The sequence below is a fragment of the Leuciscus leuciscus genome, assembly GCF_965113295.1.
Source record: "Leuciscus leuciscus genome assembly, chromosome: 22".
Taxonomy (NCBI): domain Eukaryota; kingdom Metazoa; phylum Chordata; class Actinopteri; order Cypriniformes; family Leuciscidae; genus Leuciscus; species Leuciscus leuciscus.
The window spans coordinates 15,798,139-15,820,754 of record NC_138746.1 but is presented as its reverse complement, the minus strand read 5'-3'; the positions used below and the strand labels follow the sequence as shown (position 1 = coordinate 15,820,754).

General features: G+C 35.6%; 1 protein-coding gene across 2 annotated transcripts; it reads left to right on the top strand.

The window, feature by feature from the left end:
• Positions 1-10,147: 10,147 nt before the first annotated feature.
• Positions 10,148-17,168, top strand: tlx1 (T cell leukemia homeobox 1). 2 transcript variants are annotated; one of them, XM_082154858.1, is made up of 3 exons: positions 10,148-12,858; positions 13,795-14,032; positions 15,083-17,168. In XM_082154858.1, exons 1-3 carry the CDS (start codon positions 12,390-12,392, stop codon positions 15,291-15,293), a joined length of 918 nt encoding a protein of 305 aa, XP_082010984.1. In that variant the 5' UTR covers positions 10,148-12,389; the 3' UTR covers positions 15,294-17,168. The 2 variants fall into 2 exon arrangements, with proteins under 2 accessions (XP_082010984.1, XP_082010985.1); XM_082154859.1 differs by having other exon boundaries at positions 10,149-12,858; positions 13,831-14,032.
• The last annotated feature ends 5,448 nt before the right edge of the window (positions 17,169-22,616 follow it).

Genomic DNA, 22,616 nt, shown 5'->3' with positions numbered 1-22,616 from the left:
ATGGCAGTGAATGGATGATGAGATTTTGAAGCCCAAAAAAAGTGCATCAATCTATCATAAAAATAATCCATACGGCTCCAGGGGGTTAATAAAGACCTTCTGAAGTGAAGCGATGCGTTTGTGTAAGAAAAATATCCATATTTAAAACTTTAAAAACTCTAAACAAATTCTCTTTTTAGACTTCTAATTTGTGACCGGTGTTTTGTTTTGCTCTATCCTCTGCTTCCGTGTTCGTCAATACGTCAGGCGTCACTCGTTCGCCGTAAATCGATGCATACGGCTGTCTGTCAAAGCTAGTTATTTTAGTTTACAAAGTTTAAATTATTGATATTTTTCCTTTGTTAGCCCCCTGGAGCCGTGTGGATTACGTTTAGGGTGGAAGGATGCACTTTTATGGGCTTCAAAATCTCATCCTCCATTCACTGCCATTATAAAGCTGGGAAGAGCCAGGACATTTTTAATATAACTCCGATTGTATTCGTCTGAAGAAGAAAGTCATATACATCTTGGTGAACTAATAACCCTCTAAGTGCATATTTCCAATTCACTTTGTTAGTGGAGGTACATTGTTCTTACCACTAGAGGGCAGATGAACATTTGTGGAAATTTGGTTTTGATAAATGATTTTCTTTTATCTCCTGCTCATATTTAAGATGGAAAATCACCACTGCATCATATAATCTCATGGATATTAATGCACTTTTTGATTTTTTTTTTCATAGTCATGTATATTCAAATGCTGTTTTTCACCGCTATAAATTTCATTTAGTCAAGATTTAATTTGCCTTCATGCATAGCCTATATTTTACTATGCATGCTATTAATAATTTACATATGTGGTGATATCAGACTTCCAGTGTAATATAAGAGCTGCATATATGCATTTCCATGTATTCAGTGACTGCATCACATGCATCAGTTGACATCTGCTTTAAACTTTTATGATATTAGTGAGCTGGGATATGATTCAGATACACTTAATGCAGAATGAATTGAATACAGAATGACTGCATAGGCTATATTTATGTGACATACACTTTTTCTATGTCTGATTGAGGTTATATTGTGCATATTTATTAAATCAGTTAAACATAATGAAAGGTGTTTGTTTGCAGTTATATTTCAAAATGTACATAATGCAAGAATAAATGAATATAACTTCTTTTTTTTCTCCAGTAGAACAACCTGAGAGAAAAAATTTGGTTGACCAAAATTAGTTTCAGAAGGATCTGTTATGTACAGTATCTTGGAAAGTCTGTCTTGGCTGTGTACCTTTTAGACAAGTAAACATCAGTTTTGTTAGTAACTTTGCTCGCCTGCCCACCCAACTAGTACTGTACAAAAGTATATTTTCTGTTTTAATTAAAGCATTCCTGCATTAATGTGATAATACCATGTTCCAATTGAATCAGAGCTGTCTAGGTCAATTTTTTTAAATTTAATTATTTGGTGCAATATATGCCTTTGATTTTAATGGTTATTCCTGGCATGTCCTGGAATATTCTTTAATAATATGTGCATTGTTTTGAATCTCTGTAGCATGTCAGGATGATGAATCACTTTGTTGAAAGTGAAGCTATTTGCACCTGTCTGTCTATTTCTGTTTTTGAGCCTGAAATGAAGCTTTATTAATTTGGGCTGCTGCAAAAACACACAGGGTGTTTCTTAAGTTGACATTTGTTGTTCACTTGGACAATTGATCTGTTTCATAGTTTGTGTTTCGTTGTTTCCTAACATAAAATTGTGCAATGTAGCAGCTGTTTATACGACTAAATAAGACAATTCATCACCATTTATTTAATATTTTAAATAAAATATATATTTTTTCATTTGTAATTTTACAGTAATATTTAAAAATAGTTTTAAACTTGATTTCTAAAGCAATAATATATATTCTAGAACATAAATATTTTATTATTTTAAAACATATATGTATTATAAATTATTACTGTAGTTTTTTTTACCATAACGTCACCTATATGATTTTTCTCAGTTATTACAATTGGCCTTAAAGGGTTTGCCATGTATCCTGCAACCTTATAAAGCAAAATGTAGTGGTTTACTGAGAACCAGCTTGTGGGTTACAATCTTATAAAGTTGCCATAGCATTGATGATATTGTAGCGTTTCTTAAATTCAGTGGCATATTGGTTTGCAGCTGAAAGAAAGAACAAAAAAACAGCAATAAGATGCAAGATGTTCACTTCCACAGGACATAAGTTTATTATGAATTTACAGTGGATGTAAATGGAGTGTGCAGCAATGGTTCAGATGTACTTTATACAACAGAACGGCTCAGAATGAGACTACAGTATGCCAGACATCAATATAACATCCATTTGAACTCTGTCCTCCACAGGATGTATTCTTGCAGTCTTTCTGACAGATGTCCCCTCGGTCTCATGCCCTATTACTCAACAGCATGGGGCTCTTCAGTCTTTATGTTTAAGTGACTTTCCATCATCATTTGGGGAAGTCCTGCTTACTCAGTAGAAGCTTTGTGACATTAGATGGTGAGAGACAGCCATTAAAAAGATGCTGCATATGTTTTGGATGCGTAGATGCCTGCTAGTGAGAATGGGGGCTAGTTGATACTGATTTTGTGGGGTATGTGGCGAAGTGTACCTTCCCTGTGCTTCCATCTGTCACACACTTTGACACTGAGATCTGTCTTAGAGAAGGCAAGACAATGAAAGACAATAATTAAACCTTCTTGGGAAGGTTGATACAGCACTGTGTGTTTGTGGGTGGGTGGGGGATTGGGGCTTGACACTTTCATTGTTGTCAGAAATGCAATATCCTGTCAGAGCCATGTGTTGGAGGCCTGTGTTAGCTTTAGATTATATTATGCGGGGTATTTGAAAATGTTTATAGACGTTAAGGTTACCATCAATGACAATTTTACAATATTGTTGTTGTTTTGTATTATTTATGCCACTGAATGTGAGCGGTTCCCTTAAAAAGCCATTCAAGCTACCATTAATGCATATATAATCAGTGGAGCTGGGATAAACTACTATATAAAATCCAAAAAAATCCAAAAAAAAGTTCTCTCTGTTTTGTTGAACAGAACTGTTTAACATAACAATCAAGGTTATAAGTGATCTGATCTGTCTGTTATAACACTTTCATTCATTGCTGCTAATACTTAAGTTTATGTTTTTATGATCTTATCGCTCTTTTCCCTATTTTATCCAGTCTTTAAAAAAAAAAAACATACTGACCCCAAACTTTTGAACGGTTGTTTAAGAAATGTATACTTTTATTCAGCAAGGATAGATCAAATTGATCAAAAGTGACCCTAAAGACATTTATTATGTTAATGTAATGTAACATTTATAATGTCGTTGTTCTTTTGAGCTTTCTGTTCATAAAAGAATCCTTAAAAATATATATATAGATCACCGTTTCCACAAAAGAATAAACAGCACAACTGTTTTCAACATTGATAATAATAAAAAAAATGTTTCTTGAGCAGCAAATCATCATATTAGAATGATTTCTGAAGGATCATGTGACACTGAAGACTGGAGTAATGATGCTGAAAATTCTGCTTTGTCATCACAGGAATAAATTCATTAAAAACATTTAAATAGAAAACAGTTATTTTAAATTGTAATAATAATTCCCATTACTGTTTTTACTGTATTTTTGATCAAATAAATACAGCCTTGGTGAGCATAAAAGACTTCTTTCGAAAACATTAGAAAATCTTACCGACTCTAAACTTTTAAATGGTAGTCAATTTTTAAAGTTCATCCATCTCAAGATGCATTTTTTTTTTTTTGGTAGATATGCTACCCATGTCTTATTTTTCACAGATCAAAGCAATCTGAGTTTCCTTCCAAATCTCTATTATGTCCCATCCTTTTTTTATTAATTTTTTATGTTATGCATTTTAATTGTTTTAACCAATTAAATGGTTAAATTTTTTATGGCTATATCATGCATTTGTACAATTTCTTACAATTCCGCCATCTTGTACAAATTCTTACTACTTCTCATGAGAATTGATTAGACCTTAATCTCTGTACAGCTATTATTGAGGATGCTATACACGTATATTGATATTGCTGAAATTGCTGATCAATGATGGCTAAATTGCTGCACTCCCCAAACAGTTTTATTTGTGTTTTTTGTTACACTAACATTTTGTCACACTTTCTTTTTTTTTTGCTTCGTCAGCCCTGTAGTTTATTGCGAGTCGGAATGAAGCATTTCACTTCTGGCTTACTTTTCTCATCTCTCAATCTTGGTTCTGGCTCTGGCTATGGAGTCTCGTCAGTCTGTGGCTGGGCCAGCCCGAGCCAAGGAGCATCTTGCAGAGGGTAATCCATCTCCATCACTTAAATGATTATCCCCATTAATCTGGTGTAAACTAATAAAGTCAACTGTGGCACTGCTTGCCTGAACTTCATTAAGTCTTTAGTACGTTTAATATGTCTTAATGTCCTCAGCTCTCCTGCTGCTGCAGATCACCTGGCATGCCGGTCCCCAGAGAGCCGCCTGAGAGATTGAGGCCATTTGTGCCATGTTTTGTTTCCTTTATTTTCCTCGCTCTCGTTTTTCGAGTGATATAGTGTCTGTTGGTATGACATACAAAGAGCTAGACGGAGGAAAGAAGGGTGGGAGAGAGGAAAAAAGAGAATGAGAGGAAGAGAAAGACATCAGTGCAAGAGATTTAATTTGCCCAGCCAGACCTCAGATGGGCCCCCACAGTCAAGGGTTTAATTTGGCTTATCGCGTTATAAAAGACGACCCGGGCCCTGTAATCAATCATCGGCCTGTCAGCAGGAAAGGCAGTTGTTGTAAGCAAGTATGACTTCCCAACATGAGTCCGTTTTAATTGCTACCAAATTGACTGCTTTGTTGTTTTTTTTGGGATGTACTAAAAGTTTGTTCAATTAAAGCCAACAAAAGCAGCTCATCATAATTATTGTTGTCCCCTGCCCTGCCCCCTTCTCTTCCGAGGGGGCCGCTGGCGGTGGTTACGCAGCTATCATGGGTCATGTTGACATGTGAATGAAGAGTGCGTTTCCCCCGTAAGGCCGACGAGTGGCGCCTGCGCAATGTTAGGACCTGACACTGTTTACTGGGCTGAAGGATGTCAAGCTGCCTCTGACCATTACCCAGCTAAAGGGAGCATAACTCTCTCCCAGCTTCTTCTTGACTAAATAAGTGCTATCTCCAATAAATAAAAAGTTAAAGTGCAAGATGAATGCATCTGTATTGCTTATGGATAGACATTTATGTGACCTAATTCATCATGTCACTATTTTCTCTTTTCCAAGGTTGCAGTATGCAGAGAAAAATGTCTTTCCAGGATGAATGGCTGCTGTTTTTGGAAGTGTGCATTATTCAGGAAACAGAATCACAGAGGTATGTAAGAGTTTGAGCCACTAAATGCAAAAGCTCAACATTTCAGAAAGCACCACACATTGATTGTGGGATGGGAAAGAACAGTTTTCCATAATCCCACAAGACCCAAGTTAGCACATGTCTACAGATTCTACAGAGTCATCAATATAATGTGCTCAGTTGCTGGCGCTCTGATATTTATGGCTTTCGTACTACAGAGTTGAGCCGCTGTGTCTGGTGGAGTGAACATGAATGAGATAAAGCTCAATATGGTATTAAGCTTGAGATGATACTCAAGACTGTTCACTGGAGAAACTTTTTGCCATGAGTCAAAGTAAAACATGATTATAATTTACTGGCATATAAAAGTATAGCAACATTCAAGAACTGAATTTGAGGGGGGGTTATTTGTACTTTTTTAAAGATGTAACTTGTTCTACATTGAGGTTTCGGTAGGAGAGACTTGGAGTATTTGTAACAATTGTCACAAATAAGTCAGTGGGATGAAACACATGCTCAAAGTTCTCTGTTCATGAGACAAAGAAGTGCAATAGCTTCACTTTTTCAACAACAGAAAAACAATATATATATATATATATATATATATATTTATGTGTGTGTGTGTGTATATGTATGTATGTATATATATATGAATGAATATGTCTTATAAAGTTTGATGTCTTTATATAACTGTTTTATGTCTAGGTTGATGGTTAAAAATCATTATCACTGGTTGTTTTCATAAACCATGGCACAGTGTACAACAAATCATGATCAACTTTGATTATACAGCCAGATGGAAGAAAATACTTTCAAAATCTCTTTTTTGGGCAATGTGGATAAATAAGTCCATTACTAAATGAGCTACACATAGAGATTAATGAAAATACGTGAGACACGTGAGATTTATGATTCATAATGGAAGACAGCTTCCTTACCGTCCTTTCATGCCCAATTTCATCTACATAGGGCTTTTGTATGTTTAAAAAATAAAATTCTAGACAACTCCATAACTACCATATAAAGGAGAAACTGTTCATTATTATAAATAGTATTGGCATGGAAAGTATTTCTTTAATCTGTTAAAATGTGTTAAACTACTGTTAAAATCTATTAATGTTACAATTCTTTTTGGCACATTTAAATGTAGTAGTCTATGAGTTATGTTTTACAGATGCCCCCATTCACCATTATTGACTTCATGGAGTACTCTATGATTGAAACAGTTATTGAAGTTTTAGTCCCCTCTGTTTTGAGTTGTTGTGATAGCCCTCCTTAGATCTACCACCCTGAAAGAGTGCTTGTTTTCTTTTCTCCACCCAATTAGAGATGACCTTTGACCCCTGAGAGTGATGTCTGTCCTGCCGCGCTGTAAGGCTTAGATAAATGTCTCATATTTTCAGCCTGTTTTCTTTTCTGAGCCGTCTAATAGTCTGCGATTAAACTGTGAAAAATATAAAGACATTCATAATTACTCCTTTGTGCTTTATGATGATATTAGAGCTTTAGATAGACAGAATACATCGCAAAGAATATCAACGGTTTGTTTTTGTAAAGGAATTTTGAAGGAAGGGTCAATATCAGTCTTAAATAAGGGGCCGTTTACACAATGTTTTCAACTGAAAACAAATTTTTTTTAATGTGTTTTGGCCGTTCATTTACATGACAACAGTTTAAAACGTTATCGTCTCCATGTAAACTACAAAAACACGAATTTGTGCAAACGGTGACGTCATGCGCATTACGTGTTCAGTCTATAGACGCATAGTGTTTCTTTACAAAGTGGCATCGCCAACTACTGGCTTGGCTTGAACAATACAGGATTTTTAGTCGTTTTTGCATATCTGTGTGAATGGGAATCGTTTTGACAACATTGTCTGTATGCGAAAAGGAAAAACTTGTCCGTACATCGTTGTCGTGTAAACATACCGTCAGTGTATCAGCTGATGCCACATACCTTGCTGTTTGTGTGGGGGGTGGGGTATCATGGGAGATGCTAAGCTCTGGCCCACAGCCTCTTTCCGTCAAAGCAGATCATTAGGTGTGAGCTGAAGCCCCCGAGGCCTGTACAGGCACCAGCTAGTCTGTGGCTGTGTTTCTGGCTTGTAGGTTTGGGCTGGTGGACCTGTTTGTTATGGTGTAGCGAGCTGCATAATTGGGACAAGGGGAGAGGGAACAAGGAGGAAAAGATAAACACAAAAACAGCCTACCTGTTGAAGGCACCGTGTGATGACAGATTATGATGCCTCTGGTTGCCTCTCGTGCTGCGCTGTTGATAATAAAGGAAATTAATGGCATTGTTTGGATAACTCCCTAATCTTTCAACATTTCGATACATATACATGTAGATATCGCAGTCAGGGATTTAATGAAAAAATATTGCCTGCTTTTCCCGCAATGTGATCATGAATATATGTATGAAAATCTCTTTATGTATTCAGAGTAGATGCTGCAGTGTTTGGAATATAATGAAGATAATGAAAAAGAAAAATTAGGTCACATATAATATGTAACTTTGATTAATGATGCCCTCCCTGCTTATTGTAAAATTGCTGGATTAATATCTCTCCAGTGCTCATTTCTTTATTCTTCCTCCTTTTTGTTTTTTACTTTTTTAAAACTAATTTTCTACTTTCTCTTCAGCTTTTCTCTATAATACTTTCTTCTTTCATTTTTCTTTATTTTTATCAAATATGTTTAAGTATTTAAAGGGATAGCTCACCCAAAAGTGAATATATTGAAAATATTTGGTCAAATTAAAGTATTTTTGAAGACAATATTTTTTTAAATATATAAGTAAGTATTATAAAAGTAAATATTTTGAAAACTGTTTTATTTAATACAATGAATGTCAATGGGGTATCAAACAATGATGATTTTCATTGTAGAAACTAAAACAAATCTTTTCAGAATCTTTTCTCTCGTGTTCAGCAGAAGAAAAAAATCCATACAGATTTAGAATAACATGAGGGTGAGTAAATAATGACAGAATTTCCATTTTTTGGTGAACTATCCCTTTAAGTAGGCTACATTTTCATCTGTTGAGGTAATAATATGAAACAGTTCAAATAATTCAAGAGGAGGACATCTGATGTTTTTATAATCAAAATATGCTTAGTTACTATGGATATTCAGTTTGGTAATCTAGCAGCTAATGGTACAGACTGACTTCTAGAGAAGAGGTTTTTTTTCTTTTTTTTTCTGTTTGGTCCGTGGAGCTTGGGAGGGGGAGCAATAGTGTTGATCTCACACGTAATGACCAGTAGCTGGTGGGATGAGTCCATCCATCTCTGTGAAGTAAACAGGTCCCAGCTGGGCTACTGCGTTCAGGATGGAAAAGGGAAGTGAGGCCGGCTTCAACAGCCTCCCTTAAATAAAACAGGCGACAGGATGCACCCACACTCAAGAGGACAGACGCACCATCCAGTGACTTCCGCTGTCATGGGTGTCAAGTCCACTATTAGACCGCGGAGTGAATCCACATGGTGCCTGCCGTATGAAATGAGACTTCCCATGTGTTTTTGGGAGTGGGGATTCAAACAATAAATCTGTACTCCAATTCAACCTGTGAGCGATCTTTATGCCTCCAGCAATAAGCATTATGAAGGGCTGCGTTTAGTTTGTAAGTTGTGTTGTTATATAAGATTGAGTGTGAAAGTGGTCAAACATGAAAACGGACGAGATAGTTTGTATTTTAAGAGACAACATATACAATCTCCAACATAACTTTTGTTGTAATACTAAATGGCACAGTGGCTAAATTGACCTTAATGTTTAATGATATAGCTTTGCCAAGTTATTGCACACACAAATTGCATTATATTGTATTACCAACAACACTTATAATATACATCTTGTGCAGAAATTTTTATTGATTAGCTGTGATAATGATTTAATAACCTTATTAAAGAACATTGTTATTATTTGATGGAGGACGTCATGACAGAGATGTCATAACCTTCAGACGTTATGTCTGAACAGAGTCATAACATAACCTTGTTTTGACTTATTCAATTTGGTGTAGTGGCAAACAACCAGTTTAATAATTTGCCTTATTCACTTGCAGATTAATTTGACTATAGGTCAACATTAGTCAAGTTATCCTCTCATTACAAAAGCATTTAGTTTCTATCTCGACAGTAGGAAATATTGTAATGATGGGCAATTTGTCAAATAATTGTCCATACTATGTTTTGACAAGACACATTATCCAGTAAAACAAGTCATTAGCATGGGAGACACAACAAGTTAATGGATGTCCTGTCCCTCAGCACCTCAGCAACTGATCTGGACAATTGTTAACCGGTGCTTGGTCATCATTCCAGTTTGCTTTTAGCAGACATATTCTGTCTCACCTTAGTGCGGCACCTTTCACATTTTAAAGAGGCCATACACTTTGCTTGCACACTCCCTTGAGGAGCTGTCTTGGCTTCATACCATCATTTCAAATCATAGATAAAAAAACATAGAAACCATATTTTGAGAAAGAAAGCTTTTTGTTGCTTACTTGTTTTAGATGCATTTAAAAGTGTTATGGTGTATTGTATATTTTTCATGTGGTTTATATAATGCATGCTTTTTCCTAGTATTTCCTTTTTAACATTACAGGCCAAAAAAAAAGAAAAAAAAGAAGCCCAGTCCCTTCCCCTTTGACATAATGCATTAAGAAGCTGTATTTGCGGAGTTCATCAATCTATTTCAGAGGTTAAAGACAGTGAACCTGACCTTCTGTCCTCCAAAAATAAAAGCCCATTTCCCTTATCACAGAACTGAGAACTGTAATTTTACAGTGGACCTAAATGTTAGTGAAGTTCAAATATCCAATGAATAGCTGCTTAATAGATTTACCTGGCATTTTTAAAGAGGACTGCATGAGATACTTTTGACATGAGTATTTATTTTGGTCATGCTGTTTTATGTTAGAGATAGGCTATAACCTTCAGACATTTCTCAAAAGATAAACTCCAAGATATACAGAAGATATATTAACATATATCTGTCTCTGTAATTGTATTTCAGATGTACAGCTAGTGAGCTAAATGAAAAACCAATCTGATGCTGCTACATTCCTGTTTTCATTTTTAGAAGGATGCTGTTGCAAAATGCATATATAATATTTTGAAAATAGGAACATTACTTAAATATGAGATGTAAATGAAGCAGGGTTAAATTGTTTTCATGTCTTGATGAGAGTGCTGCATGAATGTTGATGTACTTGAAGCTGTCAGCAGCAGGGCTGTGCGCTCAGAGATGCAGCTGATGGAAGTGGCGCCAGTGAGCGCCGATGGATCAGATGTCCAGCATTACACAGGTAGACTGACGCACCACAGACAGTTCGAACGTACTGGTATATCGGGAACAAACTAGGGCTCACGTGATGCTGGGGGTCTTCTCTGAGGAAGCCAAAATAAAAGGTTAGGTTCAAATTATTTAAAAAAAAAAACTTTAACACATTTCAGTAGCTAACTGTAAAAGAGAACGTTAATCATTTTAGCAAAGAAAGACAACCTCAACAAATCGCACACCAAAATATACTGACAAATTCATTTAAGATATCATTTCTAAATTCCTTTTAAAATACAATCTCTAATATCTGGTAATTCAAAGCAAGAATTGTGACAGACGGCTTAAATTGAATGTAAATCATTTCGATTGCAGTCACATTAATTTGCATCAGAGTAATGAAGTGTAGGCCTAGCATATAGACGCGCAATAAATAACACTTTTCAAGTGGACCTTAGTATGTTGATAATAATAATCACATAAATGTATCGTCCCAAATGAGTCCAGCACTTAACTTTTTTTTAAAACCAGATGCAGTGCACATTAATGATGTATTTTTAAGCACCAGCACACTTAAAACTTATAATTAAGTCTGCATCACTAAAAACAAAAAATGACAATGTTAGCGAAAATATATACACCATTATAAGCTACTTCATTAAACATTCATGTTGGTCATTTGGCCAGCATTAATCTGGAGCCCCATCAAATATTAATACTTAAATGCATCTTATACGTTAAATAATCACCACCTCCTTTCTTCCAGAAGGAATCGATAACCCTGAAAGTGTTTGCTTTCCGTCTAATATCGCTTATTTATTTTGTTATTGTCTGATTTAGAAAGATGAATGCATACAAAATAAAATGAATAATTAAAACATAAGTTAACACATGAACACACTGCAACGGATCAATGCATCTTGCCAAATGAATGTGGATAAATAAATTCTGTCGTGACTAACATTTAAAATAAATAATTTAAAATAGTTTGAAAACACATTTCATCCAGAATTTCCTTCGTATTTCATTATCTTGTTGAAATCTAAATAATCCATTTTTGATAAGACAATTAGTCAGATAAGTCAGAATGATTGCTTTATTCAGATTTAATTTCACAATGTAATGTAATATCGTTGACAGTATGGTTTTGATCATATTGTGTGATTTATCTGTCTCTAAAATACTGATTAACCACAGTAATTCATTTGAAATCTAAGAGTTTGTGGTCGCGAAATATTGATCTGTTGTGAAAAGGACTCTCCCAAGTATTAAAAGTAGACAACATTTCTCAACAATATAGACTGCATAGCCAAGATAATGTAATTGAAATGTTTGTTTCTTTTTACGTGTGTGTTGTTGTTGTTTTTTTAAATCGCCTGTTTTTTGCTTTAATAAATCTTCTCTTTTGAGTTGCCCTGTGCTGAAGAGGGAACTCCAGTGAGTTTCATTGAACAGAATCGTGGTGGATTCTTTAGCCAATTGGGTCTCTCACCCCAGAATTGGAGGCTTAATTTTACCCAGCCTCTTTGGCATTTTGATTGATGTTCCCGTGGCTCCATCCGGCAGGCTATAGCTATAAGGGTAAAGGGAGGCAGTAAAAAAGACAATCGTCTTCAGTCTTTCTCACACATGCAGTCAACGCTATTAGATAACGACAAACTGGACTAAACTGCGTTTTAGTTGCTGTATGATAACTGGCGTGACGTGGAGGATCCTGTAGGCTCGCAGGAGCGCGCGCCTCTCCACACCATGGATCATATGGGAGCGCATCTCCACCAGACGCACGCAGACACCATCAGTTTTGGGATCGATCAGATTCTTAACAATGCAGACCAGGGGAGCTGCATGATCTCCAACCCCAGAATGCAGGACATGGACTACGGTTTGGGCTGCATAGTCAGCACAGCCTACAATACCATGACTGGCAACTACGGCGTCAATAACTCGGCTGGATACAATGGAAACTCGTGCAGCGTTGGCTCCCTCAACGGCTCGTACAACATGAACTTGGGCGCGAATGTTAATGGGAATTGCCTTAATTCTTCGGGAGTGATCCGAGTTCCAGCGCACCGGCCGCTGAGCAGCGTTCACTCGTCCATTCCCACCAGCGCCTCTACGGTGCCAAGTATGGGAAGCATGGGCACCATTAACAATCTCACGGGATTAACGTTTCCATGGATGGAGAGTAACAGGAGATATACCAAAGAGAGATTTACAGGTAATAGAAATCAGGTGTTTATGCTTCATTGGATTTTTCGCTTTTACTCAAAAATACACTGTAAAATGTTTTCATCATGTTGTAACAATATCAGTTATCAAAGCAGTCGAAAAACTACACGTATTGCAGGTTGTAACTTTGTCACAACTTTTTCTTAAAATTTTAAGAAAGCAATTAGGCTACGCATGATTTGATTATGCAGCAAATGCACGGATTAATAATCTATAATGACTTCATTGTTAAAGTCCCCCCCTTTTTTTTACTATATTTCTGACAACAAGGACATTTTAGAACTTTCGATATAAAAATAGGCCTACTCGATATAAAGTTTAGTAAGCCACAGCAGGTCTCGCGAATTAATAAACGAGTTATCGACTATTGCAAATTTAATGCAATATAGGCCACAGAAAAATTTATATCCACAAATTGTTTCCCCTAAGGGGACGTATCAATAGTCGATATACACGTGTCAATAGTCTAGGCTAATGTTGATTTATAATGCCCGTAAATATTATACATGGCCATTATTGTTTTAGTCTAAAATAATTACACACTGGAAATTGGGAAAATGTGCAGTTGTTACCTTAATGAGCTATTGATTTTACCTTCTTTGATTCAGGCAAATTAAATAATTCTATTTTTGATCCTGATAAAATCACTTAGCCCAATTTAAACGAGGCACATCATTTTTGTTTGACAAAACATTTTACAGTGTTTTTTTACATTTAACACACGTCGTGAGGATGCCAAAAAGATAGGATATCCCTGTCTGCTTGCTTGGCTGAACTTATTTGATAAATTTCGTGATTGCTGCATGTTTTTTTTTAAAGGACAAAAGTCGCCTTTCTCCTCTGGAAGTCTCATTTGCTTCTCACTGCTTGGCTCTGGCGTTTTGCTGATTTCTTCCGCTTGCTTTCAATCTGTCTCTCAATATAGTGGCCCTCTCACCGTTCACTGTAACACGCCGTATAGGTCACCCGTATCAGAACCGAACCCCTCCGAAGAAGAAGAAGCCCCGGACGTCGTTCACGCGCCTCCAGATCTGCGAGCTGGAGAAACGCTTCCACCGTCAGAAGTATCTGGCGTCAGCTGAGAGGGCAGCCTTAGCGAAAGCACTTAAAATGACTGATGCGCAGGTCAAAACATGGTTCCAGAACAGAAGAACGAAATGGAGGTGAGCTTTTGTGATCTAATCATGGTTTTACCCTCGCATGTAATGCATTCTTTTTCGTCTAACCACTAAACTCAGTTGAGTATTTTGTTTTTAAAGCAGCCTACTCCATGAGGTCAGTTGGGTCAGTTCCATAATGCATTCCATGGGTGGTTTGTAAGGCCTGTTCATGCAGTTCACTCATTATCAAAGCAATCCAATCATAAGTAAATATTGAATTTGATCCATTTAAATTTGAGTGATCAATGACACTTTTTTTTTTTCAAGACTTAATTATGGACTTCAAATGCATTTTTTACTCCATCTCTTACTATTTTATACATTCTGTTAGACCTAGAACTTAATAGAAACAGACCTGAAAATGACAGAAATTATGTTCTCATTTAGTAACCAAATGTTGCTCTAAAGTCTTTAGTTTGTGTTAGGAGTTATTTAACTGATGCTGAAGCTGGATAATTGATGTTATGATTACTTAATGTTCTAGGCTATAACAAAAATGATTTAATATTTAATGAAATATTATAACATGAAAAATAAATATTATTGTGATTTGGCTAAATAAGCGTTCGACACTGACATCTGAGAACTTGAAATGTAATTTATATTGAATGATATTTATATATTATATAAAATATTTATACATTTCCAATTAATACATAGGCTAGGCCTATATCATAGGCCTGAAGTATGCATAGTCTTAAAAAAACTGAATTGTACTATAAACTATAAGCTTTCCATGCACATAATCTGAGATGCAAAAAATAATGCGCTTAGAACGTTTATGGATAAAGAAATAAAAGGGTGCGATTGACACCAAGTAAGGACTGTCAGAATTATTTTGGGAAATCCACGTTATGAGGTAGGCCTAATTATAATTAGAGTGATAATATATATATATATATTTTTAATATATTTTTTTGCATTCTTTGTAATAAAGATCCTATGTTCGTATTCTTTGGTTAAATTTTAAAAAAATTAAAGCACTTACTAAAACAGCTATTATAATGACTGCAATCCGCGACTAAATAACTCCTGTGATCCACATCCACACAGGCGACAGACAGCAGAGGAGAGAGAAGCAGAGCGACAACAAGCGAACCGAATTCTTATGCAACTTCAGCAAGAAGCTTTTCAGAAGACTATAAACCAACCTGTTACTCCGGACCCAATCTGCCTTCACAACAGCTCTCTGTTCGCACTTCAGAACCTCCAGCCCTGGACTGAGAACACGGGGAAAATCAGTTGCGTTCCCAACACTGATTGAGATGGGCAGACATTTATGGACGTGGATGTACAGAGGAATATCTCAACATCAGATTACTTTCTTCTTTTTAATGTAAAATTAGTCTTTCATTTGTAATATCCAACTTGTAAAAAATAATAATAGGCTACTTGATGCTCCCCGTTACAGTCGTGCAGAATAATGTTTTTTTGTTTATAATGATTTTATCTGTTCGTTTTCAAAATGCAACAAACAATATGCAAAACATATAACATTTTAATTTGTATAGGCCTACTTCCAATAGCATAACGTGTGTGGTAACACGTTTATAACTTTTAGCTATTAATAAGTCTCAAAATATTATAAATAAAATAGGCTGTTAACACATAGAAACGAACGTACGAATCTTCGTAAAATTATGGGCTCCCAAAAGCATAGTAGGCCTAATTTAATTAGGTCTGCTATTAAAATGTTTAACTTTCCGGAAAATTATAACAAACTTAATAGAAGCCTTATCGAATTATCTTGCAATTAAAGCTATATTATCCACTGCATAAATTATTACTGAAAAACATCGTGACAGCTGAAAAAATAGATTGGCCATATTGCCTAGATTTGCTCATCGATATCTTTGCACATCAGAGTCAGAATCTTGCACAATGCATTACTGTCACCATTATGAAAGCACGTATAGGCTACTTTGTTAAAAAAGCAGACCACTGCTTGATTGGTGAATAACGCAACCTCTCTGTTGTAGTAGCCTATGGAAATACGGTAAGCATCAGTATGATTGGCTATCCTTGTTGTCATTGCCAGGATTAGACACAGATAGCCTACTACGGCCTCGCTGTAGACTGAAAAGCGTGAAAAGTGATTAAACCATAGATAGGGTTGGGGTGAATTTAGGATGGGTGGGACACTTTTGCCATTGAGATGACTTGGAAAAGGTGTCCCAATCAACCTGAATTCATCATATGTCTACTTGATGAAAAAGACACCGGTGCTCTAATGTTATGTGCACTTTTGCGAAAAGCATGTGAAAACAACGAACGTTCATAACTTAATAGGCTTCTTGGAGGAATGAAAATAGCTAAGACCAATCAAGATTAATTCTTACTATTTGAACGAACTGTTTCCAATTGTAATCAGTCAATGAGCTGATGAACATAATTTTATGAATATGAACAAAGTTATTATAAAGTGTTACCAATTAATTTTTAGATAGGCTATTTTTTTTTATTCTTCCCATAATTGTAATATAGGCTACGCTTGCATAGAGGGATTGCATTTTTGCACGTTTGTTAACACTTTCATCAAATTCGTCCTGTAGGTTAAACAGGAAAAATGGGCCCATGAGTCTACATTAATGGGCCGGCTTTCATTCTTTATGCTCGTGATAACTGAGTGAGACTTATTTTTTCACCGTAGCCTATATGGTGAAGACGGAAGCGTGATATAAATTAAAGCACTTGATATGCAGAAATATGCTGTTGCAACTTTCCAGAAAAATTATTCGTTAATTATTGTCAAATATGTAATTCTTTTAACATTATTTGTAGTGCATTTATGTTTTAGCTTTCTGGATATGTTCTCAGGAACCTACAGAAGCAGCCATTTATTTTGTTCAAATAGGCTCTAACTAGACATAGCCTACTGATACAAATGAAAGAGACAACGCCGAAATATCAATGTTCAGTAGCCTAACACCTGTAGCTACACGTCTAGGCTACACGCACCCAACAGTTTCTCAAAGGCATCAACTTGGTAGCACTGTATGTTTATTCTTTTATATTGAAATATAAGCTTATGTGATACAAGGTTTTTATTTGTCCTTTATTTTCTTCGAAGATGGCGTGACCTATAAAATCTATATTTTATTATAGCTTGATATGAATTAAATATCTGTCATGTCTCAGACTGGATCTTTCTAACTTCGATTTGTTTAGCGCTCCTTGTTGAGTAACCATAGCAACACCTCTAGGGCTTGTCATTTTGTGGATAGAATGACAGTTTTGGTTGCATGATAAATGTGTGCCTTGGTGAATAGAGAGTGCATAATGTGTGTTTGTGATATTAACGATGTGCAGATGTGATGGTGTTTCTGAAACTAAGCAGAAGCTTATCCAATAGGCCTAACGTTACGTTTCATCATCTCTTCCGAAATGGCATAATGTGTCGCTTAAAACCTTCCAGAATGTTAAGAGATGGAAGTAATTTAGCCCAGAAACAGGGGCCAAAACTGTCTTTAACGGAAACATAGGCTACGGTAAAATATCTCATTCATACCACGTGGTGGGCTGGAAATAATGACATGCGACGAGAGTTTAACTCTATAGGCCCACTTTAACACATAAAGATGGTATATTCTTAATAATTATATTAATTATTATTATTATTATTATTATTTTTGACGTCCCCGCGATAGTTGCGTACGGCGTAGGCTACCTCAATTTACTGGCAGCATTTCCCACATTATCTTCATATCGGGGATACAATCTCCTGAAGACCTTGCCTTTTTAGGACAAATATTTCCGTAACGATCTGTTGCTATGTTTGGGAAGCAAACAGGCCCCGTTGCTACGTAAGATAACGTAAATGAACACTCATGAGAACGTAGCTCTCATGAGAACGGGAATCAATAGCTAGGCCTTAATATAGCCATATGCCTAGCCTATTCTCACAATATACAAAGGCTATGCCAACTAACTCTATATATGGTAAATAATTAGAAATTTAGGCTAATAGAACCAACTGCTATAGTGCACTTCGCAATTTCCAATTGTCAGAAGTTATGAGGAACATTAAAGGTCCCATGACATGAAATTTTCACTTTCTGAGGTTTTTTAACATTAATATGAGTTCCCCTAGCCTGTATATGGTCCCCAAGTTTCTAAAAATTTCAATCGGTGTAAATCGAGCTTTTGCTATCTTTCTCTGCCTTTGAGAAAATGGAGGTTCATACGCGCTGATCTTGAATCTCCTCCTTATGACGTCATAAGGAGGAAATGTTACCTCCCCTGTCTCTGCTTTGCCCGCCCAGAGATTTTCCGCCCATGAGAAAATGCGCTAGGAAGTAGGAACGCGCGCGCGCGATTTTAGTTTGTCCACGAGACGAGAGATATCATGGCTTTTGAGCGAGCGAAGCATAACAATTGCTCAATAATTGGATGTACAAATGAACACCGAAGGGTCAATACAGAGCTGGGCTTGCTGAACGTCTGAAACTAAAGTCTGGATCACTCTCTTTGGCTCAGCTACACACCTCGGACAAGTAAGTCAACTAATGATATATAAGTGTGTTGCTTTACTGTTTATGGTTAACGTTACCTAGATTTTACACGTAGAATGTGGCTGTAACATTAGCTATGCAGCTATGCAGTTTATGTGTGTGAATACACACACTGTAACGTGAGTGTTGTACACGTCTTTGTTATTTGGATAACCGTTTTCCTGTTGGTTATATGGCGCGCGCGATATCCGCATTTCAAGATCGCAGAGCTTGATGATATTGTAATAAGATAAATACAGACGTTACAGATCTCTCATGAAAAGGCAACAGTAGGTTCGCGTTAGCTACATGATAATAACTAAACCATCCGAATAAAGTACCGTATCCAGACATAATATTTTAAACTGACCATTCGGAAACGTCCTGCTGGAGCCGCTGAGTTGCAACTTCTTCATCCGTTGCTTCTCCATCTGGATCAGATTCTGGGTCAAACTGAAATGCTTGAAAGACTGCGTGTCTTCTTGCCATTGCTATATCCAACGTAAACATGCACGCCACGGTCCCGTTGCGCAAGATGGTCAAGGCCACACCCACCCTCCACCTCGCGCCGCCTTTCTCCTCCTCATTAGTATTTAAAGCTACAGACACCGAAACGGCCTGTCTGAAGGAAGCTCATTCTGGGACTGGCTTGTAGTGGCTATAATTCTGCACCGAGGCTGAATTTTTGGAAAGAGATTTCAGATACAGTACTAGGGACCACTAAGGCCTATATTAAAGCCTACAAAAAGTAGCATGTCATGGGACCTTTAAGCCAAGCCTACATTGACAGGATTCGTTAGATTCACGTATTATTTTAATGTTGTAATGTAGGCAACACGTTATAATGTCTGAGATGTAGGATAATTGCTTGGCTATGCAAATTAGGCTACAATTAGGTAGGCGTAGGCTATAAGAAACGTGATTATTTTTAAATGATTTTTATGTGAGTAGGCTACATGAAATAGACTTGTCAACTTCAAAACAGTTGCAGATTTGATTTAAAGTAGCCTTGCATGATGCAGCACGTTTTTGTTTTCTTTTTGTATCATAACGCAATTAAAGGGATAGGTCAATTCACTCAAAAATGAAAATTGTATTCCTTTAAGTAAGACAAAAATAACATTCTATTTTGTTATAACAAAATAAAATCGCGTAACATTACATCATATAATTTTACTTTATACGATTCATAAAATGTCCATTTATGTTTGTAGCTATTTTTGCAATCAGACCTTAAAAAACGTTTTAATTGCTAGGTAGCCTACCATCACAAAAGGTAATTTTGTACTTTTTGAGTATGTTCTGTAACATTAATGGTAATTCATTTCCCTGTCTCACAGGAATCATTGTATTATTTCGTAGTATCGCTTTAGGGAAAAAAATGCATGCAAAGCAGATAGAAATGTGCACGACATTAGATTCTGCACTTCTTTAGCGCCGCCTCCACCATTTCGAGTGCATTTAGTGTCGCTAAAATATGACGCAATACACGTCATTTTTCGTCGTCTAAATATCCTTCAGTTGTGTAATTTTCTGCAGCGACAAGGGAAACGTTCACAACAGCACAGCGTTTAACGCAAGATGTCTCTTTTACGTTTTTGCAGTACGACAGCTAGAGGTTTTGTTAATAGAGGATTGTTTTTAGAGTCGACTTATCCTGGTGAGTGTTTATTTGGATGCTTGCTCAATATGCGTCTAATTGTACTTATGTCACATTAATCTATATCATTTTCAACCTTCTTTATATTGATTACTGAGAATCATGTTGGAGTCTTACGAACAGCGACAGATTTGTTGAAATATTGCAATGCTGTCCCCTACAGCATATCATAGGACAGCAGGATATGCATCTGGTGGGGTGACCAAAGATAAAGAACCTTTAAAGAAAGCAAAAACCCCCCAAGGACGCTTTGACATGGACGAAAATGAATCAAAATCTAAAGAAGTCCTTAAAAGTAAGAACACACGTCATCTCTGTTATACAGTTATATTATAATCGTTGAATAAATTACATAAAGGACAGAGAGCATCTATAAGGAAGGATAGGAACTGTATCTTTCTTTCTTTCTTTCTTTATATAATTATAATAATTAATTGTATAATTAATTATGACACAAAATGTTTGTTTAATTGGTTAAATTTCTCCTTTAACAGGATTTCCAGATGATGTGAATCCAGAGACTAAGGAGAAAGGTGGCCCCAGAGGCCCTGAACCTACACGATATGGTGACTGGGAAAGGAAGGGTCGTTGTATTGATTTTTAGATTTGGCTTGTTAAAGTACTCAGATTTATTTATTTGACCATTTGAGTCATTTGAATGTAATCACTAATTCTGTATACAGATATAAATAAGAGAATTTCTGAACCAGAAATTATGTACGTCTCCCCTGATTGTATGGGCCTGCTATGTAGTAGTATGTAAGTGTGCAAAAGTAGTAACTACTTGAATGGATCTGTGTAGTCTTTAATTGCCATTTTGATAATAATCTGTATGTGTATATATGTGTATATATATATATATATATATATATATATATATATATATATATATATATATATATATATATATATATAAAATATACATATATACATTATATTTATTAGGGGTGTAACGATTCAATACATATCAAGATAACTGAGCTCACGATACAATATTATTGCGATTCTTCAAGACATATGGTAAAAGGTTAACAAAAAATATACTGTTGATTAAAATGCTACATTTGATATTACATTGTGGGTGTAAATGAATAGGTTTGGACTTGGTGCTGGTAACCCAATGCACAGGACAATGGTGACACCAGGAAAGAAATAATAATTATTCTGAAGCTGAAAATACAGAATTATTTTAGACAAATATGCTTGAACTCTGGCACTGACTAGATATATTTAAAATAATGCCGGCAACTTTTTACACAAATATAATACCCAAAAAACTGTATACAAAAAAATTAAATAAAATTGTGACACAATATATTGTTACACCCCATATATATATATATATATATATATATATATATATATATATATATATATATATATGGTGTGTAACAATATATCGTGTCACAATATATTGCAATACAAAAATGCAACAATACGTATTGTGGATAGTGACTATGTGTATATGTATATATGTGAAAGAGGGTAACACCGTGTCCAAAAGGTCTCTTTGAAGAATAAACATATTCATCCATAAAATGTAATAATTTATTTAGTCACATTTCAAACATTCATAGAAAGTTTTGTCACAAGGACATTTATGTGTTTAGTATCGTGTAATTAGTCAGTTTTATTTTGTGAAAATAATAATATATTGTTTCCCTGCATATCTGCACATTAATTGTTATGGCTACAGGTTATGACTATGGCAGTACCATATCAGCCTTTAAGCAGAGAGGGGTTAAAAGTATAATCAGGGCACAGCAGCAAAGCCTGGGAGGGATAGCCTGATCAGCGTTTAAATGAACATTAATAACTCTGCAAAGACTACAAAACTGAACAGTGGTAGTTTGGCTTATATGTTGCAGGGGATAATTCAAAGCACATTCAATAAATATACATTATACTTTGCTGTCCCTTGTGTTTTTTCTATGACTTTTGTTGAGAGACCTATTAAAGATTGTTGATAAACTATTATCTAATATAGCATGAAAAATGGCATTATTTCCCCTTAAAATTTGGCTTGTGCATTATTAAAGGACTTATTAGATTGTATTTAAATATTAAAATCATACAGCAATGCCATAATTTTAATGATATTTTTCAAATTTATTTTTTATTTGATATGTTTTTTCTAGGTAATTTTTATGTTTATTTAAGGTTTTAACATTTTATTTGTAAAATTTGTTGTTAGAAATTGGCATGATTTCAGAATGTAGTGTTTAAGGTTTAATTCGTAATATAGTTGTATTATTATTATTTATTAAGCTTCTGTCAGGGTTTAAAATTTAGACATGCTTTCGCAAACAGGGTAGCAAGCTTACAATGTTACCCAGTTAATAGCTTTTGCCGAAGTAAACGATAGTCTATTAATCAGGTTTTAAACAAATGACAACATTCTATGATTTACACATAATCATAACTCCACCTTTCGCGT